Source organism: Uloborus diversus, chromosome 2 (assembly GCF_026930045.1).
Source record: "Uloborus diversus isolate 005 chromosome 2, Udiv.v.3.1, whole genome shotgun sequence".
NCBI lineage: Eukaryota > Metazoa > Arthropoda > Arachnida > Araneae > Uloboridae > Uloborus > Uloborus diversus.
Window position 1 is genome coordinate 88137721 of NC_072732.1, and position 21637 is coordinate 88159357.

General features: G+C 32.7%; 1 protein-coding gene across 1 annotated transcript in view; it reads left to right on the top strand.

Moving 5' to 3' along the window:
• The window catches only part of LOC129216410 (cell adhesion molecule DSCAML1-like), a 146468-nt gene that overhangs the window by 13743 nt on the left and 111088 nt on the right, over window positions 1–21637 (top strand). The window contains exons 3-4 of the mRNA XM_054850625.1: window positions 1083–1232; window positions 11634–11930. Coding sequence (XP_054706600.1) covers window positions 1083–1232; window positions 11634–11930 — 447 coding nt within the window. The remainder of the gene's footprint in view (window positions 1–1082; window positions 1233–11633; window positions 11931–21637) is intronic.

The window sequence follows — 21637 nt, forward strand, 5'->3', positions numbered from 1 at the left end:
AAGAAATGGTTGTAAAAACGACTGGTGCGCTACGTTTCTAACGGAGAACTTATGAATGACTTTAAAAAAAAAAAAAGCTTTATTTGTGTTCAAGTGTCATTTTCTTACGGTTTCAGTGATCTGCTTCATTATTTGAGATCACCATTAACTTGACTTCATGAAAATAAATAGAGAGAAATGATTTTAAAAACGATTAGTGCAACTTATATGAATGACTTTAAAAAACAATTTAGACGAAATTATTCTTCCATTTTTATTTGTTTGTTCCGTACATTTACTCTTATTTCTAACGTTTTATTATTCAGTTATCAAGCCATCACGTATTGCTTATTGTTTTCACTGGACCGTTGAATGACGTCCGCGTTCGCCCGCGTCCTTTGATTTTTATTTTTTTTTATGCTTATGATGCAGAAGTTCATGTGCCTCAGAATCGAATTATTTTTAAACGACTTTTTGACTGCATCATCAGTCGACTCCATTTTATGCGGAAACAGTACCCAGCACATAACATCCAGCATCCGGCCCCTGGCATTCATTTCAATTTTGACGTCTTGAATTCAAATTATGGTTGCGATATACACCATTAATAGAAACAAAACACCCAACAAGTAGGGTACTGTCGCTAAAGTTTTAAATTAGCGGTCGCTAGTCGCCAATGTGCGACCATATCATTGAAAATGGCTACAAAAAAAAATAGTCTTAGTCGCCGAAAGTGACTATTATGTGCTTTTTTATTTGTTAAAATTCATGTCGTACATTGTGCTACGACAACATACTTCTAATCTCAAGAGACGCCCAGTGCATCAGTCGACTCCATCTTGGCAACTTTTAAGGTTACTTGTTTTTTACTTTAAATATATTTTTTTTTAAAAATGGCTACCAGAAGTCAAAAGTGGCTACCTTTGTTTGCGACTCTGGTAGCCAGTGGCTATTATTCAGACTTCGTAGCCTAAAGCTTGAACTGTCGTAATTCATAATTGCGAAAAACAAAATTTCAATTTAAGATCTCAAAATTCAATCTAATTTTGGTTACACGTTTAAAGTTTTTATTTCAATAATGTGCTCCCAATCTTTTCCCACAGGAGAAAGATTTAGCATATTCCCAACGGGAGAGCTTCACATACGAAGGACAGATCATGACGATGGTTTGCACAAGTACAGATGCGAAACCAGGAATCGTCTGACAGGAGAAACTGTACTCAGTTCCACAGTTGGCAGATTAGTTATCACTGGTAAAAAATGATTTTACATTTAAAATTTAACCGAATTTCCTTACTCGTGACTTTTCTCAAATTTAATTTACGGCATTGTGTACTAAATATTGTCCACATCCACTATATTCACAAAACACATTGACGGACTACCACAATCAATCGAAGTTTTCATTCTGATATTCTAAGATATGAACCAATCGAACATTTAGTAAAAACATCAGTAAACCTACTGGTGTATTTGGATGCTTGTAAAATATTTTCAGTATTTTGAAGTGAAACTTTTTACGCGAGGGCTTTGAAATTCTGACCCACAAGCTTTTTGTGTGACGGAAATGACGTAGTTGTTTTTTAATTCTTGCCAAAAACAATGGAAGATAACAGTAATCATAAAGTTCAATTACTTTCGCTCTGAGATTGCTAGCAAAAACAATGAAAAATAATAGTAATTATGAGGTTGATTAAAATGTCAGTAATCCAACGTTATTAAGCACAAAACTTGCAATTGATTGCAGACACGTGTTTCGGTGTTACAAGGAACACCTTTTTCAATGCAAAGAAGTGTGAGCTTTTGGATGAAAAGTCATCCGAGAAAAGCAACACGGTGGAACAGGAGGTAGTATAAATATCAAAAAATAGAAATTAAACAAAACAAAAAAGATAAAATGACACATGGAGACAAAATTTATTATATAATTCCATCAGGAAAAAAAACCGTTAAGTAATAAATTTTAAAAGAAAACCCATAAACAATGCAAAAAGTCCAAAAATGAAACCACTCTGAATAAATTAGCAATAAATTTACCAGCGGGAAAAACTATGTATGGAAGCAATGTATCAAATGGAGAAATGCAGAAAAAACAGAGTGAAGGATAAACATATTGGAATTAGTTAATCACAAAACGAAATAAGAAAGCAAAAAATGAAAAAATAAAAGTAAGAAATGTACGACGTTTCCATAAAAATAATAGAAAATCTAAACCAATTTTAACAAAGCAGTCCACACAGAGGAAAAATAGGGAATTGCAGTAAGATCGTTAACTAAATTAGAACGGTTCCTCAGGATGTGAAAAGATTCCCAAAAATCAAGATCCAACGAATTGGGGCATTTTTGGATAATTTGATAAGAGTTAAAATCAAAAGAGTGATTCGATTCCCAACAGTGTTGAGCAATACTGGATTTATTCAGCTGTTGTTTTCTCACATAGCTTTGATGTTCTTTTAACCGAAATTTCAAAGAACGGCGGGTCTGTCCGATGTATCCGAGTCCGCAATTGCAAACAATTTTATAGATCCCACAGCAATTAAGAGGGTGAATAGAATCTTTAAGAGAAGAGAAAGAAAGTTTATTAATAGGAGAAAATACCACTTGGAATTGGAATCGCTTCAGAATCTTAGCAACCTGAAAACTGATACCAGGGAAGAAAGGCAGAACAACTAAATTCTTAGTGTTAAAAGTTCTATTAAGAACAACATTTTGAGATTTTTTGCAAAGTTTTTTATAAATGGAATCAACTAAGGTGGGCGGATAGTCTCTATCAGCAGCCACAGCTCTTATATAGTTAAGTTCCGCATTAAGAAGCTCAGGTGAAGAACAAATATTCATTGCACGATAAACATATGTGTTGAAAGCTGAATATTTTTGATTAGGAGGGTGAGACGATAATCTATGTGGGGGTAAGGAAACAGCAAAAGGTTTACGATAAACCGTAGTTTCAAAACCGGACTCAGTTCGAGAAACGAGAACATCCAGAAATGGAAGGCAATTATTCTGTTCTTTTTCACAAGAGAATTGAATATGAGGATCAATGGAATTTAAAATGGATAAAGCATCATCAATGCTTAGTTGACCGTGGTTCATAAGAACAAAACAGTCATCAACATAGCGAACATAGAATTGAAACTGTAGTTTCTGAAACAACTTGACCTCAAAGTAATGCATGTAAATATCACTAAGGATGGGGCTAAGTGGGTTTCCCATTGCCAAACCATCCAACATAGTATAAAATTTACCATTAAAAACAAAGGAACTTTGCCTTAGACAAGTATGAGTAAGGAAAACTAAATCCTCAATTTCCTTAGAGGTAAAATGAAATTCAGACAGTCTACTCTGAAGGCATAACAATGAACCCTCGACCGGAACGTTCGTAAATAATGAGTTCACATCAAAAGAAACCATAAAAGAATTATTTGGAACGCAATTCTGAATTTTTTTGACAAACTCGATAGAGTTTTTTACAGTGAATACATTATTACTCATAAGAGGAGAAAACACAGAGACTAAATATTTTGCAAGTTTATAAGAAGCCGTACCAATATTGGAAACAATCGGTCTGAAAGGAATGCCAGCTTTATGTACCTTGGGTAAAGCATAAAATCTAGCGCAATTAGCAATAGAAGGAATAACAGAGCGTTTAACATTTATTGGAATAGACTGAACAGACTTGACAGCCGAAGAAATAGTCTTTAACTCATTTTCACTAGGATCTTTAGAAATCTCTAAGTATGGACCAGAAGAAATCAAATCATTAGTTTTGTCAACATAAGATGATTTGTCAAGAACAACAATTTGACCACCCTTGTCAGCTTTAGTAACAACAATATCTGAATTAGAAGTTAAATTCTTTACAGTACGCCGAACAGTATTAGTAAAGACGGGATTGGAAATTCTAGAATTAAAGTCCACATTAGAAGCAATAAGATGCCTAACACAATCTTTTTGATTGGATGATAAGGCACTAAATTTAAAAGCTTTCTCAATAGGAGCAATAAGCTTAGAAAAAGAAGGTTTGCTGGCCAGAGCAAAGTTATCATTGCATTTTAGAGCATTAATTTGAGAACTATTTAAAGGAACACTTGAAATATTAACGACAACATTTTTATTTACCACTGGTAAATTTTCCGAAGGAACAACTTTCGAATTTCTACAAAGTTTAGCTAATTTCTTTTTCAAAACAACTTGATGATTCTCCGTAGAACGAAGGGTTCTAGACCAAGAAGTTCTATCAACATAATCAAAATCAGAAATAGAATTTGAAATAGAGAGATGCAAATCATAGAGCTCACGTTCAATAAACGAGAGGCGTTTCCTAGTTTCTTGGATCGAAGCTCTAAGTAGAGCCAATTTCGACCGAAAAATAACTTTATCAATTTTTACAGAACGTGGTAAGTTACATTTCAAAGAAATAAAATTCGGAATAACTTTCCTGCGCCTACATTCTTGAAGAAATTTTAAGTGGTTCAAAAAGCGAAACTTCTTAATACGAAGATTGCAAAACCTATTGATTTGAGACATTCCAAAAACAAAATAACAAAGTACATAAGAACAAATTATTATCAAAAATACAAATCAAATTAAAACAGTAACAAGGCAAAAATGAAGCAAAATTCAAAACTACCAAATACAACAAATACAACCAAAATTCAAGGCAAGAAGAAAGAAAAAAGAAAGTAGAATGCAAACGTACGGCCCGTTTAAGCCAACTAAATAAAGAATAAATACCTTTGTGCTGAAAAATTAAAATGTCAGTAATCCAACGTTATTAAGCACAAAACTTGCAATTGATTGCAGACACGTGTTTCGGTGTTACAAGGAACACCTTTTTCAATGCAAAGAAGTGTGAGCTTTTGGATGAAAAGTCATCCGAGAAAAGCAACACGGTGGAACAGGAGGTAGTATAAATATCAAAAAATAGAAATTAAACAAAACAAAAAAGATAAAATGACACATGGAGACAAAATTTATTATATAATTCCATCAGGAAAAAAAACCGTTAAGTAATAAATTTTAAAAGAAAACCCATAAACAATGCAAAAAGTCCAAAAATGAAACCACTCTGAATAAATTAGCAATAAATTTACCAGCGGGAAAAACTATGTATGGAAGCAATGTATCAAATGGAGAAATGCAGAAAAAACAGAGTGAAGGATAAACATATTGGAATTAGTTAATCACAAAACGAAATAAGAAAGCAAAAAATGAAAAAATAAAAGTAAGAAATGTACGACGTTTACATAAAAATAATAGAAAATCTAAACCAATTTTAACAAAGCAGTCCACACAGAGGAAAAATAGGGAATTGCAGTAAGATCGTTAACTAAATTAGAACGGTTCCTCAGGATGTGAAAAGATTCCCAAAAATCAAGATCCAACGAATTGGGGCATTTTTGGATAATTTGATAAGAGTTAAAATCAAAAGAGTGATTCGATTCCCAACAGTGTTGAGCAATACTGGATTTATTCAGCTGTTGTTTTCTCACATAGCTTTGATGTTCTTTTAACCGAAATTTCAAAGAACGGCGGGTCTGTCCGATGTATCCGAGTCCGCAATTGCAAACAATTTTATAGATCCCACAGCAATTAAGAGGGTGAATAGAATCTTTAAGAGAAGAGAAAGAAAGTTTATTAATAGGAGAAAATACCACTTGGAATTGGAATCGCTTCAGAATCTTAGCAACCTGAAAACTGATACCAGGGAAGAAAGGCAGAACAACTAAATTCTTAGTGTTAAAAGTTCTATTAAGAACAACATTTTGAGATTTTTTGCAAAGTTTTTTATAAATGGAATCAACTAAGGTGGGCGTATAGTCTCTATCAGCAGCCACAGCTCTTATATAGTTAAGTTCCGCATTAAGAAGCTCAGGTGAAGAACAAATATTCATTGCACGATAAACATATGTGTTGAAAGCTGAATATTTTTGATTAGGAGGGTGAGACGATAATCTATGTGGGGGTAAGGAAACAGCAAAAGGTTTACGATAAACCGTAGTTTCAAAACCGGACTCAGTTCGAGAAACGAGAACATCCAGAAATGGAAGGCAATTATTCTGTTCTTTTTCACAAGAGAATTGAATATGAGGATCAATGGAATTTAAAATGGATAAAGCATCATCAATGCTTAGTTGACCGTGGTTCATAAGAACAAAACAGTCATCAACATAGCGAACATAGAATTGAAACTGTAGTTTCTGAAACAACTTGACCTCAAAGTAATGCATGTAAATATCACTAAGGATGGGGCTAAGTGGGTTTCCCATTGCCAAACCATCCAACATAGTATAAAATTTACCATTAAAAACAAAGGAACTTTGCCTTAGACAAGTATGAGTAAGGAAAACTAAATCCTCAATTTCCTTAGAGGTAAAATGAAATTCAGACAGTCTACTCTGAAGGCATAACAATGAACCCTCGACCGGAACGTTCGTAAATAATGAGTTCACATCAAAAGAAACCATAAAAGAATTATTTGGAACGCAATTCTGAATTTTTTTGACAAACTCGATAGAGTTTTTTACAGTGAATACATTATTACTCATAAGAGGAGAAAACACAGAGACTAAATATTTTGCAAGTTTATAAGAAGCCGTACCAATATTGGAAACAATCGGTCTGAAAGGAATGCCAGCTTTATGTACCTTGGGTAAAGCATAAAATCTAGCGCAATTAGCAATAGAAGGAATAACAGAGCGTTTAACATTTATTGGAATAGACTGAACAGACTTGACAGCCGAAGAAATAGTCTTTAACTCATTTTCACTAGGATCTTTAGAAATCTCTAAGTATGGACCAGAAGAAATCAAATCATTAGTTTTGTCAACATAAGATGATTTGTCAAGAACAACAATTTGACCACCCTTGTCAGCTTTAGTAACAACAATATCTGAATTAGAAGTTAAATTCTTTACAGTACGCCGAACAGTATTAGTAAAGACGGGATTGGAAATTCTAGAATTAAAGTCCACATTAGAAGCAATAAGATGCCTAACACAATCTTTTTGATTGGATGATAAGGCACTAAATTTAAAAGCTTTCTCAATAGGAGCAATAAGCTTAGAAAAAGAAGGTTTGCTGGCCAGAGCAAAGTTATCATTGCATTTTAGAGCATTAATTTGAGAACTATTTAAAGGAACACTTGAAATATTAACGACAACATTTTTATTTACCACTGGTAAATTTTCCGAAGGAACAACTTTCGAATTTCTACAAAGTTTAGCTAATTTCTTTTTCAAAACAACTTGATGATTCTCCGTAGAACGAAGGGTTCTAGACCAAGAAGTTCTATCAACATAATCAAAATCAGAAATAGAATTTGAAATAGAGAGATGCAAATCATAGAGCTCACGTTCAATAAACGAGAGGCGTTTCCTAGTTTCTTGGATCGAAGCTCTAAGTAGAGCCAATTTCGACCGAAAAAATTGATTTCTGTAAAAATTGATAAAGTTATTTTTCGGTCGAAATTGGCTCTACTTAGAGCTTTGATCCAAGAAACTAGGAAACGCCTCTCGTTTATTGAACGTGAGCTCTATGATTTGCATCTCTCTATTTCAAATTCTATTTCTGATTTTGATTATGTTGATAGAACTTCTTGGTCTAGAACCCTTCGTTCTACGGAGAATCATCAAGTTGTTTTGAAAAAGAAATTAGCTAAACTTTGTAGAAATTCGAAAGTTGTTCCTTCGGAAAATTTACCAGTGGTAAATAAAAATGTTGTCGTTAATATTTCAAGTGTTCCTTTAAATAGTTCTCAAATTAATGCTCTAAAATGCAATGATAACTTTGCTCTGGCCAGCAAACCTTCTTTTTCTAAGCTTATTGCTCCTATTGAGAAAGCTTTTAAATTTAGTGCCTTATCATCCAATCAAAAAGATTGTGTTAGGCATCTTATTGCTTCTAATGTGGACTTTAATTCTAGAATTTCCAATCCCGTCTTTACTAATACTGTTCGGCGTACTGTAAAGAATTTAACTTCTAATTCAGATATTGTTGTTACTAAAGCTGACAAGGGTGGTCAAATTGTTGTTCTTGACAAATCATCTTATGTTGACAAAACTAATGATTTGATTTCTTCTGGTCCATACTTAGAGATTTCTAAAGATCCTAGTGAAAATGAGTTAAAGACTATTTCTTCGGCTGTCAAGTCTGTTCAGTCTATTCCAATAAATGTTAAACGCTCTGTTATTCCTTCTATTGCTAATTGCGCTAGATTTTATGCTTTACCCAAGGTACATAAAGCTGGCATTCCTTTCAGACCGATTGTTTCCAATATTGGTACGGCTTCTTATAAACTTGCAAAATATTTAGTCTCTGTGTTTTCTCCTCTTATGAGTAATAATGTATTCACTGTAAAAAACTCTATCGAGTTTGTCAAAAAAATTCAGAATTGCGTTCCAAATAATTCTTTTATGGTTTCTTTTGATGTGAACTCATTATTTACGAACGTTCCGGTCGAGGGTTCATTGTTATGCCTTCAGAGTAGACTGTCTGAATTTCATTTTACCTCTAAGGAAATTGAGGATTTAGTTTTCCTTACTCATACTTGTCTAAGGCAAAGTTCCTTTGTTTTTAATGGTAAATTTTATACTATGTTGGATGGTTTGGCAATGGGAAACCCACTTAGCCCCATCCTTAGTGATATTTACATGCATTACTTTGAGGTCAAGTTGTTTCAGAAACTACAGTTTCAATTCTATGTTCGCTATGTTGATGACTGTTTTGTTCTTATGAACCACGGTCAACTAAGCATTGATGATGCTTTATCCATTTTAAATTCCATTGATCCTCATATTCAATTCTCTTGTGAAAAAGAACAGAATAATTGCCTTCCATTTCTGGATGTTCTCGTTTCTCGAACTGAGTCCGGTTTTGAAACTACGGTTTATCGTAAACCTTTTGCTGTTTCCTTACCCCCACATAGATTATCGTCTCACCCTCCTAATCAAAAATATTCAGCTTTCAACACATATGTTTATCGTGCAATGAATATTTGTTCTTCACCTGAGCTTCTTAATGCGGAACTTAACTATATAAGAGCTGTGGCTGCTGATAGAGACTATCCGCCCACCTTAGTTGATTCCATTTATAAAAAACTTTGCAAAAAATCTCAAAATGTTGTTCTTAATAGAACTTTTAACACTAAGAATTTAGTTGTTCTGCCTTTCTTCCCTGGTATCAGTTTTCAGGTTGCTAAGATTCTGAAGCGATTCCAATTCCAAGTGGTATTTTCTCCTATTAATAAACTTTCTTTCTCTTCTCTTAAAGATTCTATTCACCCTCTTAATTGCTGTGGGATCTATAAAATTGTTTGCAATTGCGGACTCGGATACATCGGACAGACCCGCCGTTCTTTGAAATTTCGGTTAAAAGAACATCAAAGCTATGTGAGAAAACAACAGCTGAATAAATCCAGTATTGCTCAACACTGTTGGGAATCGAATCACTCTTTTGATTTTAACTCTTATCAAATTATCCAAAAATGCCCCAATTCGTTGGATCTTGATTTTTGGGAATCTTTTCACATCCTGAGGAACCGTTCTAATTTAGTTAACGATCTTACTGCAATTCCCTATTTTTCCTCTGTGTGGACTGCTTTGTTAAAATTGGTTTAGATTTTCTATTATTTTTATGGAAACGTCGTACATTTCTTACTTTTATTTTTTCATTTTTTGCTTTCTTATTTCGTTTTGTGATTAACTAATTCCAATATGTTTATCCTTCACTCTGTTTTTTCTGCATTTCTCCATTTGATACATTGCTTCCATACATAGTTTTTCCCGCTGGTAAATTTATTGCTAATTTATTCAGAGTGGTTTCATTTTTGGACTTTTTGCATTGTTTATGGGTTTTCTTTTAAAATTTATTACTTAACGGTTTTTTTTCCTGATGGAATTATATAATAAATTTTGTCTCCATGTGTCATTTTATCTTTTTTGTTTTGTTTAATTTCTATTTTTTGATATTTATACTACCTCCTGTTCCACCGTGTTGCTTTTCTCGGATGACTTTTCATCCAAAAGCTCACACTTCTTTGCATTGAAAAAGGTGTTCCTTGTAACACCGAAACACGTGTCTGCAATCAATTGCAAGTTTTGTGCTTAATAACGTTGGATTACTGACATTTTAATTTTTCAGCACAAAGGTATTTATTCTTTCTTTAATTATGAGGTTGGTTTTTTTTTAATAAATTTAACGAACTCAATGCTGCCTACATTTGTGGATTTTTTGCATTTTAAACTTTTTAAGTAATGCAGGTTTACGAAGATTTCTTTGAATCATACCAAGTGATCAGTTTAAAAGCGTAATCCACATTGCTTTAGTTTAGCCTTGAAATTAGTCTGTTAACTTTTATTTACAAGTTAAATTTTTATCACTATTTTTCATTGTTTTTGGCAGCAATTAAAAACGGATTTAAGGTATTATTTACTTTTCTATTTTCTTATAAAAAATATTTGTTTCGTTAAAATATACAATTTTGTTGTAAATATGCCTAAGTCAGGCACAGAAAGAATAAGAGCTTGGCGAGAGAAAAAAAAGGTACGGGTGAAGGAACAATTCAGAATGTAAAAAAAAATAAAAGTTCAACTTCTATCATGTTTCTTTACGACAGACATTTTTTTATAACGATTCAAAAAGTTAAAGTAACATAAGAGCGCAACTAAAAGAGGTTCCGGAGATTACAACTCACTTCAAATTTCCCTTACACTTAAATAATACTGATAATCCTAATATGACAATAAACACTGCAAGGACTGTTCTAAACCAACCCCATAAAAATTCTGGTTATTCCACCGAAGTAACATACGCTCTTAAACAAAATATTTTGCATAAGTAATTTTTGTTTGACAACGATGATAGATAGATTTTTATAATATTTATTAGAAAATCGTCCGTCAAAATATGACGGGTGAAAATTGCTTCTACATTTGAACGAAGCTGTTGCTTGTTTGGTGATGTTTTTATAATTGAAATTTTAACCCTAACTCCAGTGGATTAACCCTAAACTCCAGTAGATAGCGTCCATTGTTGACCATTTTTTGGTTATTTCGTTCCCTTGAAATAACACTGTCTTATGAAAACAGTTCAGTTACCGCATCCAGTTCAGCCTTGTCGCAATAAAGCCTTTTCCTGCATTTCAATCATTACCCACACAAACAATGAAATTATCATGCCGTGATGCGAGTTTCGTTGTTGATGACGTCAGGAACGTTAATCAACCTTTGGCTATTATATATGTATATGATTATTTAAATATTTGAAGGGTATAGAAGAAAAATGCTATCAGTAGTTTTTACAAGGAAACGAAATAATGATGCAGTCTAGTGGTTACTGACTGGTATACTTTTCGAGTAGTCTATCATCTTTCCCTGGAACTCCATAAGTCAAGCTGAAATATTTGTTTGACAATAGGTGGTACTTGGAAAAAGCCCATCAGTCCAACATTCCAATAAGTTTTATTCAAAAATAACTTTTTTGACTGACGGGGTTATTTCCCCGTACCCTTCATTTATAAACTTCTTAAAGAGCTATTATGACACTTATGCGTCTAATTGGGTAAAGGCTGTCTAATACACTGTTAAATTGTTGTCCATTGCACGTAATCAGTACACATTTCGTAACATTTCTCCTCCTGTAACTTATCGTTCCAGATACGTTTAGAGATGTCCCCCCTCGCATAACAGACAGCAAGAGATACTTGAAAATACCGGAAGGTGAGACTCTGGAAGTTCCTTGCGCTGCTCAAGGATTCCCTTTGCCCACGTATGAATGGTCCAAAAAAGAATCACGCGACCGCACTTCGCCCCTTCAAATCGGCGATCGTTTCTTGCAGCTGGATGGAACTATGGTGATGAGGAAGCCTCGAGTTGAAGATTCTGGATTATACATTTGTAAAGTTCAGAACAAAATTGGCACCGACTCTACTGAAACAGAGATCCTGGTTACAGGTAATTGTAGTATATAACTTTCTGTTAACTAGTTTGGGAAGTTTTCTTCCTGGTGCTTTAATTGATGGATGAAGTTTTTAAATACCGAAAAATAATCTGTTTTATTATTATTATTACTATTTCTTTGATAAGTAATAATTTTTTTATCTACCAAAGATTGTTGTCTTTTTTTTTTTTTTTCAATTCGCTGAAAATGTGCCAATATTTTCTATTGTGAACGGTGGAATATGAAAGATATATTTAGAAAAAACTATTCGAAAGTTCTTAGTTTTATTTACAAAATTACATTAGATGGAAATTAAAGTCAGAATAAATACACACAAATGATGTTAGTTCAGTTTGACGTACTGTTTCTACAATACGACGAGTTTTAGAAATGGATTATATACATTTACATGACACTCTAGGTATTTTTACGCACATTTTTTAGGTCTTGATAATAGCTATTATACAAACTCACGTCAAATTATTCTGCTTAACAATTTATCCGAAAAAAACGTAACTACTATGCACTGTAATAAAAACTGCAGAACTGCTTTAAAAATCCATAGCGAACTGGACTTTCTTAAATATTTCTAGTAACGTTGTCAAGATTACTTAAGATGGAGCTGTATCATTACCAGAAACCTTCTGGAAGAACAGTTCCCGTGACATTTACTAGCAGTTGTGCAGCTCTTTTTTTTCTTTAACAGTGAGCTGCGGTTTGTTAACTTTTTTAATTCGTTAAGTTCTTTTTAAGTACCAAGTCCTTAATTTTGTGAAACATATTTTCACGATTCGAATTCAAGATCTTTTTATATAAAAACAATTCTATTTTGCAATAATGAGTAGTCTAACTCTTACTCGCATCACGTTGTTTCGTTTTTGCATTGCTTAAGCTTCCATGTTAGAGTCTTCATTCAACTCTTTTAGTGCAAGGTCATGACATGAGTTTTGACAAGGTCTGTATCGGTTTCAACATTGCGAACTATTTGAACAAAACTATGTTTAGTTTAAACTAAAGTTTAACATTTTGCAAATAAAAGGAAAAAGTGGCACACCCAAATCAATGGATTGAACATTCCAGATTCCGTTGCATAGCCGTCTTTTCTTCTAATAGCAACTTCTTCCTTTTATTATTAAAATTGTTGCTTTCTTTTTAACGGTGATGTAATGACCAGACCAGATAAAAAATCTGAATGCTCTATAAAATAGTAAAATACATTGATAGTAAAATACGTGATGTTAAATCAAAATTTAGGAAACATTTTGTTTTTCATTCAGCGATGATGCTTTTTCACAGTAAAAACAAAACAACAGTATTACAAGAAAATATCAAGAAAATTGGGATTGCCCAATTGTTTTTAGTAACTATACAGGTTATTCCCAGTAACGTTGTCACCACTGTTGTTGTCTTGCACCAGCTAGGCAGGCAATGCCGGGCGCGCTGCTTCACTTTTCCAACGGTATCGTAATTTCGTCTGATGGCCGTCTTTCACAGTGCACACATACCATAAGGACCCGGGTTATAGAGCATAACTCCATACACAACACATACGGCAACCTTTCTCAGCACCACAAAACATACACGCAGAGAAATGACCAAGACAGGACAGAGGAAGTACATCCATGTGCGAGGCGAGATTTGAACCCAGAACATCCCAATCCACGGTCCTACTTCTCTGACCACTAGACAAGGAGGTTTTTAGCAGTGCATGGAATAGCATGTAACTTTCCATTGCAGATCTTTGACCATGTGAGTCATAAAACTCAAAAGATGATGCCAATAGTTTTAATGTCTGAAATAAAACTATTATTTTCAATTAACGTGCTCAATAAAAAATACTCTAACAAGCCTCATTTTACTTTCACTGAGCTCTAAATCACTGAAAATATCTTTCCATTAATATCTGTATTTATACGTTCCATAAATATTGATTAGACGTGAATGCAAGTTCAGACTTTAAAAGTAATAAATAAAACATTCTAAAACAGCATTCAACCGAAAATAACACAAGTCAACTGAATAAACTTTGCAGATTTCTCAGAAATATTTTCAACTGATGTTCTGGAATGTAAATACCATCGTTTGCAATATTAATTTCACAGAAGGCCGTCAATGTAAAATAGCTTCACACTTTCGTAGTATTGACTTGAATATGCAAATGGAGCCGTAGGAGCAAGATATTCGCAAAACATATGTTACCTGCTCTGTGTATGTAATTAGATGCACATGAAATCCAATAAGCTTGACATGATTGATAAACAGAGTTTATGCTTTCTACAAGAAGAGGGAATTCAGCCTCGGAAAATGGATTTCCGATCAGACGCAAGGCTCGCATCTTACGATTTAATGAATTTAAGAAAATTATCACCAAATTACTAATTACATTACACTGAAATCTAGGGACTTCCTGTTCAGGCATAATTTGTGTTGCACATATCTGTTTTTGATGATAAACGTAAACAGTAGAGAAGCATCAGGTGCAGTGAAACTAAAAAAAAAATTAAACAATACATTAGCAAAAGTTTTATTTGGTATTCTTCCTGTTTGCAAGAATTTATTCTTATAACAGTTGGCAATAGTTATAGTGTCGTAATAATACAGGATTATTCATAATCCTGTATTATTACGATGTATTATTACCTCATGCCACCTGATTCAAAAAAAAAAACTGCGTGAATGGATGAAACATGCGTCAACATAATAACGTCGATCATGCGTTGTTGAGTGGAGTGCGGCATAAAATTAACTACCACATTAACCAGAGCTTAACTTGCATATAGAAGCTCACGGAAGTTCATTTCCAGCCCTTATTTTCAATTTAAGGTAATTCAAAACGGAATACGGATTATTTACTCATTGAAATAGGTTTGAAAAATCATAAAGCTCCTGCACTTCTTTCTTAATTTCTTTTGTTTATTTATGCCGTGCTAATAAGGTAACTCATTAAACACCTGTAAGATGCAAAAATAAACTTGTATTCTTTCTTTGGTATATATCATCGAAACGCCGAAGAAGTAATCCTGTACTGTAGTATATGCCCCGCAAACAACAAGAAAACACGCTTTTGCATCAAAAATATGCGATACACGGCCGATTTTAGCACTATATAAAAACTCAGTTTTATGTAATACTGAAAGGAAAATCATTGGTCATTTACAACTGAAACTTTCTATCATGAAAAAAACCAGGATCTATAATATTTCTAAATGTGTATGCTTGCATTTGCATCGCTAGCTGATAAGGCCTAGATATAAAAACCTTGGAAAACATTCTTCTGTGATAATACGCTCAAAATACCGTCATTTCAGTCTTTTGCACACACTAGAGCCGCTATATAAGGACCTTATGTAGGACAACTCCAACAATTTTCATTATAAAGCATGTTTTGAAGGAGCTAAACTGAATAAGTTTTATAGATAAAACTTTTATTTTTCATTATTGTGATAATACTACTTTTTGTCACACAGAATAATAACAAATATACAGTAAAAATAGGATTATGACTTTGAAACTAGCATTTATTCACTTACTTCTTCTGCAAATGAATATTATTTTGAAGCCTTCATTTATGTCATAACCACTTTACAAAAAATGAAATTTATCTACACTTGAAAATTAAAAAACATTTGGTGTGGAAACATACTACCACTCAAAGTCTAGTACAAGATTTCTCCCTACTTTTTTTAATTCTTATTTCCTTTTTATTGCTTCTGTTACGCAAAATTCTTGAGCAGGAGAAGCAATTTCTGGACTTCATCCTCTCATTCAGATTTGTTATACAAGTTGTTAATAATCAATCAATCAGAGCTGTCAAGACACACTTCGATTTCATATATGTTTATGGTCGCTGTTTCAAACTAGTACGCGATCCAAGTATTCGGCATTTCACACGGTATCAGCATATGTAATAACATCGAACGGTCGCAAAGTTTTCCTGTCACGAAAAGTTAAAATTAATGACGCTTTCAAAATCATTTAAATTTTAAATCAGCATTCAGATTGCTACACCAATTCGGTGCATTTTGACACTTACGAAAAATGCATTAATCAAGCTTTTTAAAATGTCGTTTGATTGTTTATATTTCTAAACAATGTTTTAGGAATGTATTAAAATCTTTGATATATGGAAAATTTTCAAGTATAAAAGTTATTCCATCAAATTGCAGCTTGTGACAATATGGGGGATTTTCACACAGGGTCTTTGAGAAAATGCTTCAGGCTGGAAATGTGTACATTAAAAATATTCCTTACTTCATTTTTTTTCTACTTCTGTTTTCAGCTGATTCTTAAAAAAAACAATAAATATTACAAGAAACTTTCGCGATTTTTTTTCTTTTTCGTCATCATTTAAAGCCTATAAAATAGTACACTATGTATGAAATTTATTTCATGATAACGATAGGGCAAAACGTCAAAAAGAGTTGTTCCCCTAAAAACCAAACATTTTTTGGGCAAAACTGTTTTTCACAATTCGTTTGTAAAAATTTGCAGACAATCAAGAAGTTCAAAAAAAAAAAAAAAAGGACAATAAATGAAAAAACTTGAAATTTTTTTTCCGCTTAGCAAAATGTCATCTACTTTTTTTTGTCTCATTATTGACCATTACTTACTTACTAATTTTTCAGAAAGAATGAATGTTCAAAATATAACTTCTTGAGAAATTTCTAAAATGTTACCATTATGCGAAGACTACCAGCTCAACCGCCAAAAAAGACTTTCTCGTTAGGTGAACTCCCAAAAAATAAATAAATTTTCTCAACGTCAGACATCATCTAATTGTAGCAGTAATACAGGAAGTCCATTGAGTGTCACTGAACTTGCAATGGCAATTAATAAACCAGTACAAAACTAAAAACTCAAATCGAATGAAATTTTAAATGCTATATACAGTCGAGCCTCCATATATCGAACTTATACATATCGAAATTTTCTATATATCGAAATCCCAGCAAATTTCAATGTTCATTACATAGAAAAATTGTTTCTATATATCGAAAAAATCTCTATGTATCGAAATTTTTTTCGAGACATTCGTAGATTTTTCTTTCCACTTTAGACTGTTTGTCTCATGAAAAATGAACGTTAGGGGAGAAAATTATGTTTACTAAAGGTTGCTAAGAAACTCATAAGAAATCTGGGTTTGAGGGGTGTGTAGATAGGTCGTTGTTCCCTTCCGGAGTTCTTATATTCCCTCAAGTTTATTTCAAATCTTAGTTGTAACCTGTAGCACTGTAAAATCAGTTTCAAGTTATCCTTTTTGTCTGTTGATTATCATTCTTAGTCTTTTTAGCTTCAGTAAAAATCATTCAAGTTATGTAGATTGATTTTTTACTTTTCTCTTGATTACATTGTCAAAATGAAAATCCCCTCATGTTGCGAATCAAGTTGAACTGCCGAAGAATGAAGATGTATGAAAGCACAAAAATGTGTAATCTCTGTTAATTTTTCAGTTATTAACTTTCGTTTAATCCGATGCTCGTATAAATTAGAAATTGGGTTTCATGCACGAAAATTAGCTTTGATTTTAATGTTTTAAGAGATTTTTATGATAAAATAAGATTGTTTCTATATATCGAAATTTCTATTTATCGAATTTTTTTCCGGCAATTTGCTACTTCGATATATAGAGGTCCGACTGTATTAAAACCCAACAATACAAAATACTGCTTAGGGGAAAAAATCTTTAAGTACGTTCTTAACGTCAACATTTCTTTACATATCTGATTATGAGAGTTCCAGAAATAGCTTCTATTGTGCAAGAACTCTGGATAACAGAAGCATGAAAAACAAATGATAAAAATAGCATGGAGAAAATATTTTACCAGCCTTCAAGTGCTAGTTTGTTTTCAAAGGAATTTTTTTTTTTTTTTTTTTTTGCAAGGTTAGTTAATATTTAATTATTTTAACAGGTATTTTATTTTTACAGAAATAAAAGCTTCAAAATAATATTCGTTTGGAAAAGAAGTTTGTGAATAAATGATAGTTTTAACATCATATGTAATTGAAAGGCTCGGGACAATAATGTGATGTGCCTCACGATGTGAATTTTCAGTAGGCCAATTTCAAACTTAAAAAAATTATTGTAGAATTTTTTCAAGGTATTATACATTCTGTATTCGACAATACTAAAATTAGATATGTTTTTCTCCAAATGACCTAATCCATTGTCACGTTTATTTCACTTTTAGTTACGATAAACAAAAATTTTGATCGAAAAGTCCTTTTTGTGGCTTGTCCATTTCTGCCCCGAGCTATTTAATTCTATTTTTCATACTGCTGTAGAAAGGAAAAAGGCATTATCTGAGATTTTACATTTTTAACGTTTTTTGCATTCTTGTCATCAATTGTACTTTAGCTTTATTGTACAAGCTTGCTTATTTGGTTTCCATTAAAAATAAAGCACGGACTAAACGTAAAATCCCAGAATTTCCCTATTGTTTGTATGGAATTAAAAACGCTGTTTTTTCAACAATTTCAAAAAATAATTTCTCCAGAAACTGCCCTTTACTTTCCATGGTTGTACTTTGTACTTTTTGCCCACGGTTGCATGGTACTTTGTAATACGAAAAAAAGGTTTTATCATATTAATGCACAATAAAATATTTACTCGTGTAACTTATTCAACTTGCCAAAACCTGTTTCTCGATAGTAACTTGCAGTGTTTGAAAATTAGTATAAAGATTGGATGAAACCTGCAGCAGTACTTAACAATTTCATTGGATTTTTCAGCTCGTTTAAAGCGTGTTTTATTGCGAAAATGCAGGAGTTGTCCTAAAGCTTGACCACGAAAAGAAGGCGGCTAACCTTGAAGCGAAACATCATTTGCATCATTTGTAATATGTAGAATCTGCCAGAAAGCACCGAATAGTTAGAGTCATGGTCTCACTAATCCTATCCAAAATAATAACAAACAACCTATTACAAATGATACAATGATGTTTTTGCTTCAAGGTCATCCGCCTTTTCGCGGTTAAGTTACACACTATGTGTAGAAACTAAAATGCCGGAATTTCGCACATACATGTGTTATCATTGAAGTATGTTAGTCATGATGTTTGTACCTAGGAAATACTAAACAAACTGGGTCATTAGCAATGCGTTTTTAATCAGTAGGCGAACACCTAAAATATTTTTTTTCAATATTCTTTGCACCTTTCTAAAATCTTGTTCGGTTATGAAATATGACATGAACAACACATTTTGACAACTTATTTTTTTTTTTTTTAAATCTGTAGGTCTTTTTTGATTAAAAAAATGCCATATTTATAGCAAAAAAATGCCATTTCCTTAACACTTCCAGTGCATTCACTTTTTCATAATTTTTAAAACCTATTGTGTTTATCTCTTCGGTAGATACCAGAGAGTGATATGACCCTCCAATTTTGAAATAATTAACAAAAAACAGGTTTTATGAGTAAATGTTTAAAAAATTCCACCGAAAAACGTGCTTTTTGCCCCCTAAGTTGAATTGATCATTGTTTCAAAATTACATATTGCATGTACGAAGGTCAGTCAGAAAGTTAGTTCCACTGCTGAAGAAAACAAAAAAAGGATTGAAATTTTACAATAACTTTTGTTATCCTAAATTTCCATTCAAAATCTACTTTTTAACGTAACCACCTCCGTTATTTAAACATTTTTCGAGGCGTGGTACAAGTTTTTCGATGCCTTCTGCAAAGAAATCCCGTCCAATGTTTGATAACCATTGGTGGGTTGCAGCTTTCACTTCGTCATCCGAATGGTATCATCGCTTTGAAAGTTCCTGTTTTATGGGACCAAAAACATCGAAGTAAGAAGATGAACGGTTAGGTTGACTAGTGAAGGCGATCCCACACTTCCCACCTAAACTTGGTCTTCCTTCGCGCTCAGCGTCGTCAATATCTGTACGTCTATTTTCAAACGTGTTGCACCAGTTCACGATATCTTAACGTGACATTGCATTTTCACAATACACTTCATGCTACTGCCCATAAATTTCTCTCAGTGCAGTTGCACCTTTTTGCCTACAAAATTGAATCACTGCACGCATTTCCAATTTGGATGCTACTTGCAGCTGTCGAGACATGTTTGCGACTGATAATCAGAAAAACTGAGTTTGTCTTGGGAAAGCCGCTACGTCACACGATAAAGGTACGTGTCTGAAGTATTACCACAGAATTTCATCAAAATTGTCTTAGACGGAACAGATTTACGAAGAAAAGCAACTAACTTTCTGACTGACCTACTTACATTAACTTTTCGAGGTTTATATCACAGTAATGTGTTCAATTACCATTTTTTTTTAATTTTCAAATCTTTAGAGTTAATACTTTTTTCGCTAGAGCTGTTGAAACTTTTAAAAGTGGTTATGAGAAAATCAAGAACGAAAAAGTCAATTTCAGTAATAATCAGTGCATTTGAGTTTAGTAAATTTCTTCCAGTTTTCTCAATAAATCATCGATTTGAAAAAAAAAATGTGGATTCAGAAAGAAGAACACTGGAGCTCTCTAAATTTTTCAAAACCTAAAAATCGATTTTTTTTTTTAATTAGTATGTTTGTTTACCTTACAAATTTGGTCATTCATACACATTTTGAAATGTTACAGAGCCTGGTTCTATTCACGAAAGAAAAATTTCAACTATAAATAAACATTGATTTTCATTTCACTATTGCGTAAAATGAGTTACTCTACTAATAAAAGTATCAATTAGTAATAAAATTCAGTTGCATGAGTCTGATTTCATGCGGCTTCAGCACTTGGTCTACATTCAACTTATTAGGACAAAATACACAAAGTTTAAAACCACACTGATAATATATAAACTGCTCTTGCAGAAATACATCTGCACAAACACAAGCCCAATATTTTCAACATTTAAAAGCATGCAATCGAAATATCTAAAGCGTATATAGTTTCCAGTCTAAAACTATTGTTACGTAACTCAATATCTAAAGGATAGTTGTCCAATAATAATGATTGGAAAGCATTTTGAGCTATGATCAGTGCAAATGCGAGCGCAGCGATTTAAATTTCAGCGTATTTCGTAAAACGATTTAGCTAACTTTTAATTGCAAAAGTTGGAATTTATTATTAAATCTTATGTCTAGGACGTGAATTCTCGTAATATTACTTTCATGGATATTGTATTGTTGTTTGGGTTATAGAAATGGGGTCGATAAACTTTGGTACGCACTTTTCTGTAAACAACTTTTAATGATATTTGCATCGTGTTTATAGCTGAGTTCTTTAAACTTTTAAAATGTTGTATTCAATGTTTACAAATAATGCTAATAAACTTAAAAGGCTGTTGAATTCAAAAATTTGGAAACTGAACACAGTTTTATAGCTTATACAATCCAAATTCAAAATAATAGAATACTAGACTTGTTTGAACAAAATGAACGCATGTAAAAGAGGAATACTCGTTATTCATCAATGGGAAAATCAATTTAAACAACTTTTCAGATATTAATTTAACAACTTATGGATCATTAACATATTGGAAAAATAGATGGATTTTTTATATGGGTCAAAAATTTAGAATAATCTATTCATTCGTTGTGAATTTTAAAAAGTAGGGAAAACATTTGTATACCTGTTAACCGATAATTTGGAACAAGTATGGAGCTTAGCGCCCCGGGTAATTTTACTCTCTTTTAAAAGCCTTTTATTGCTCAAAATGAATCTTCAAGGTGATAAATAGGAAAAAACGAAGTTACATATTGTATCCTTTCGTAAGG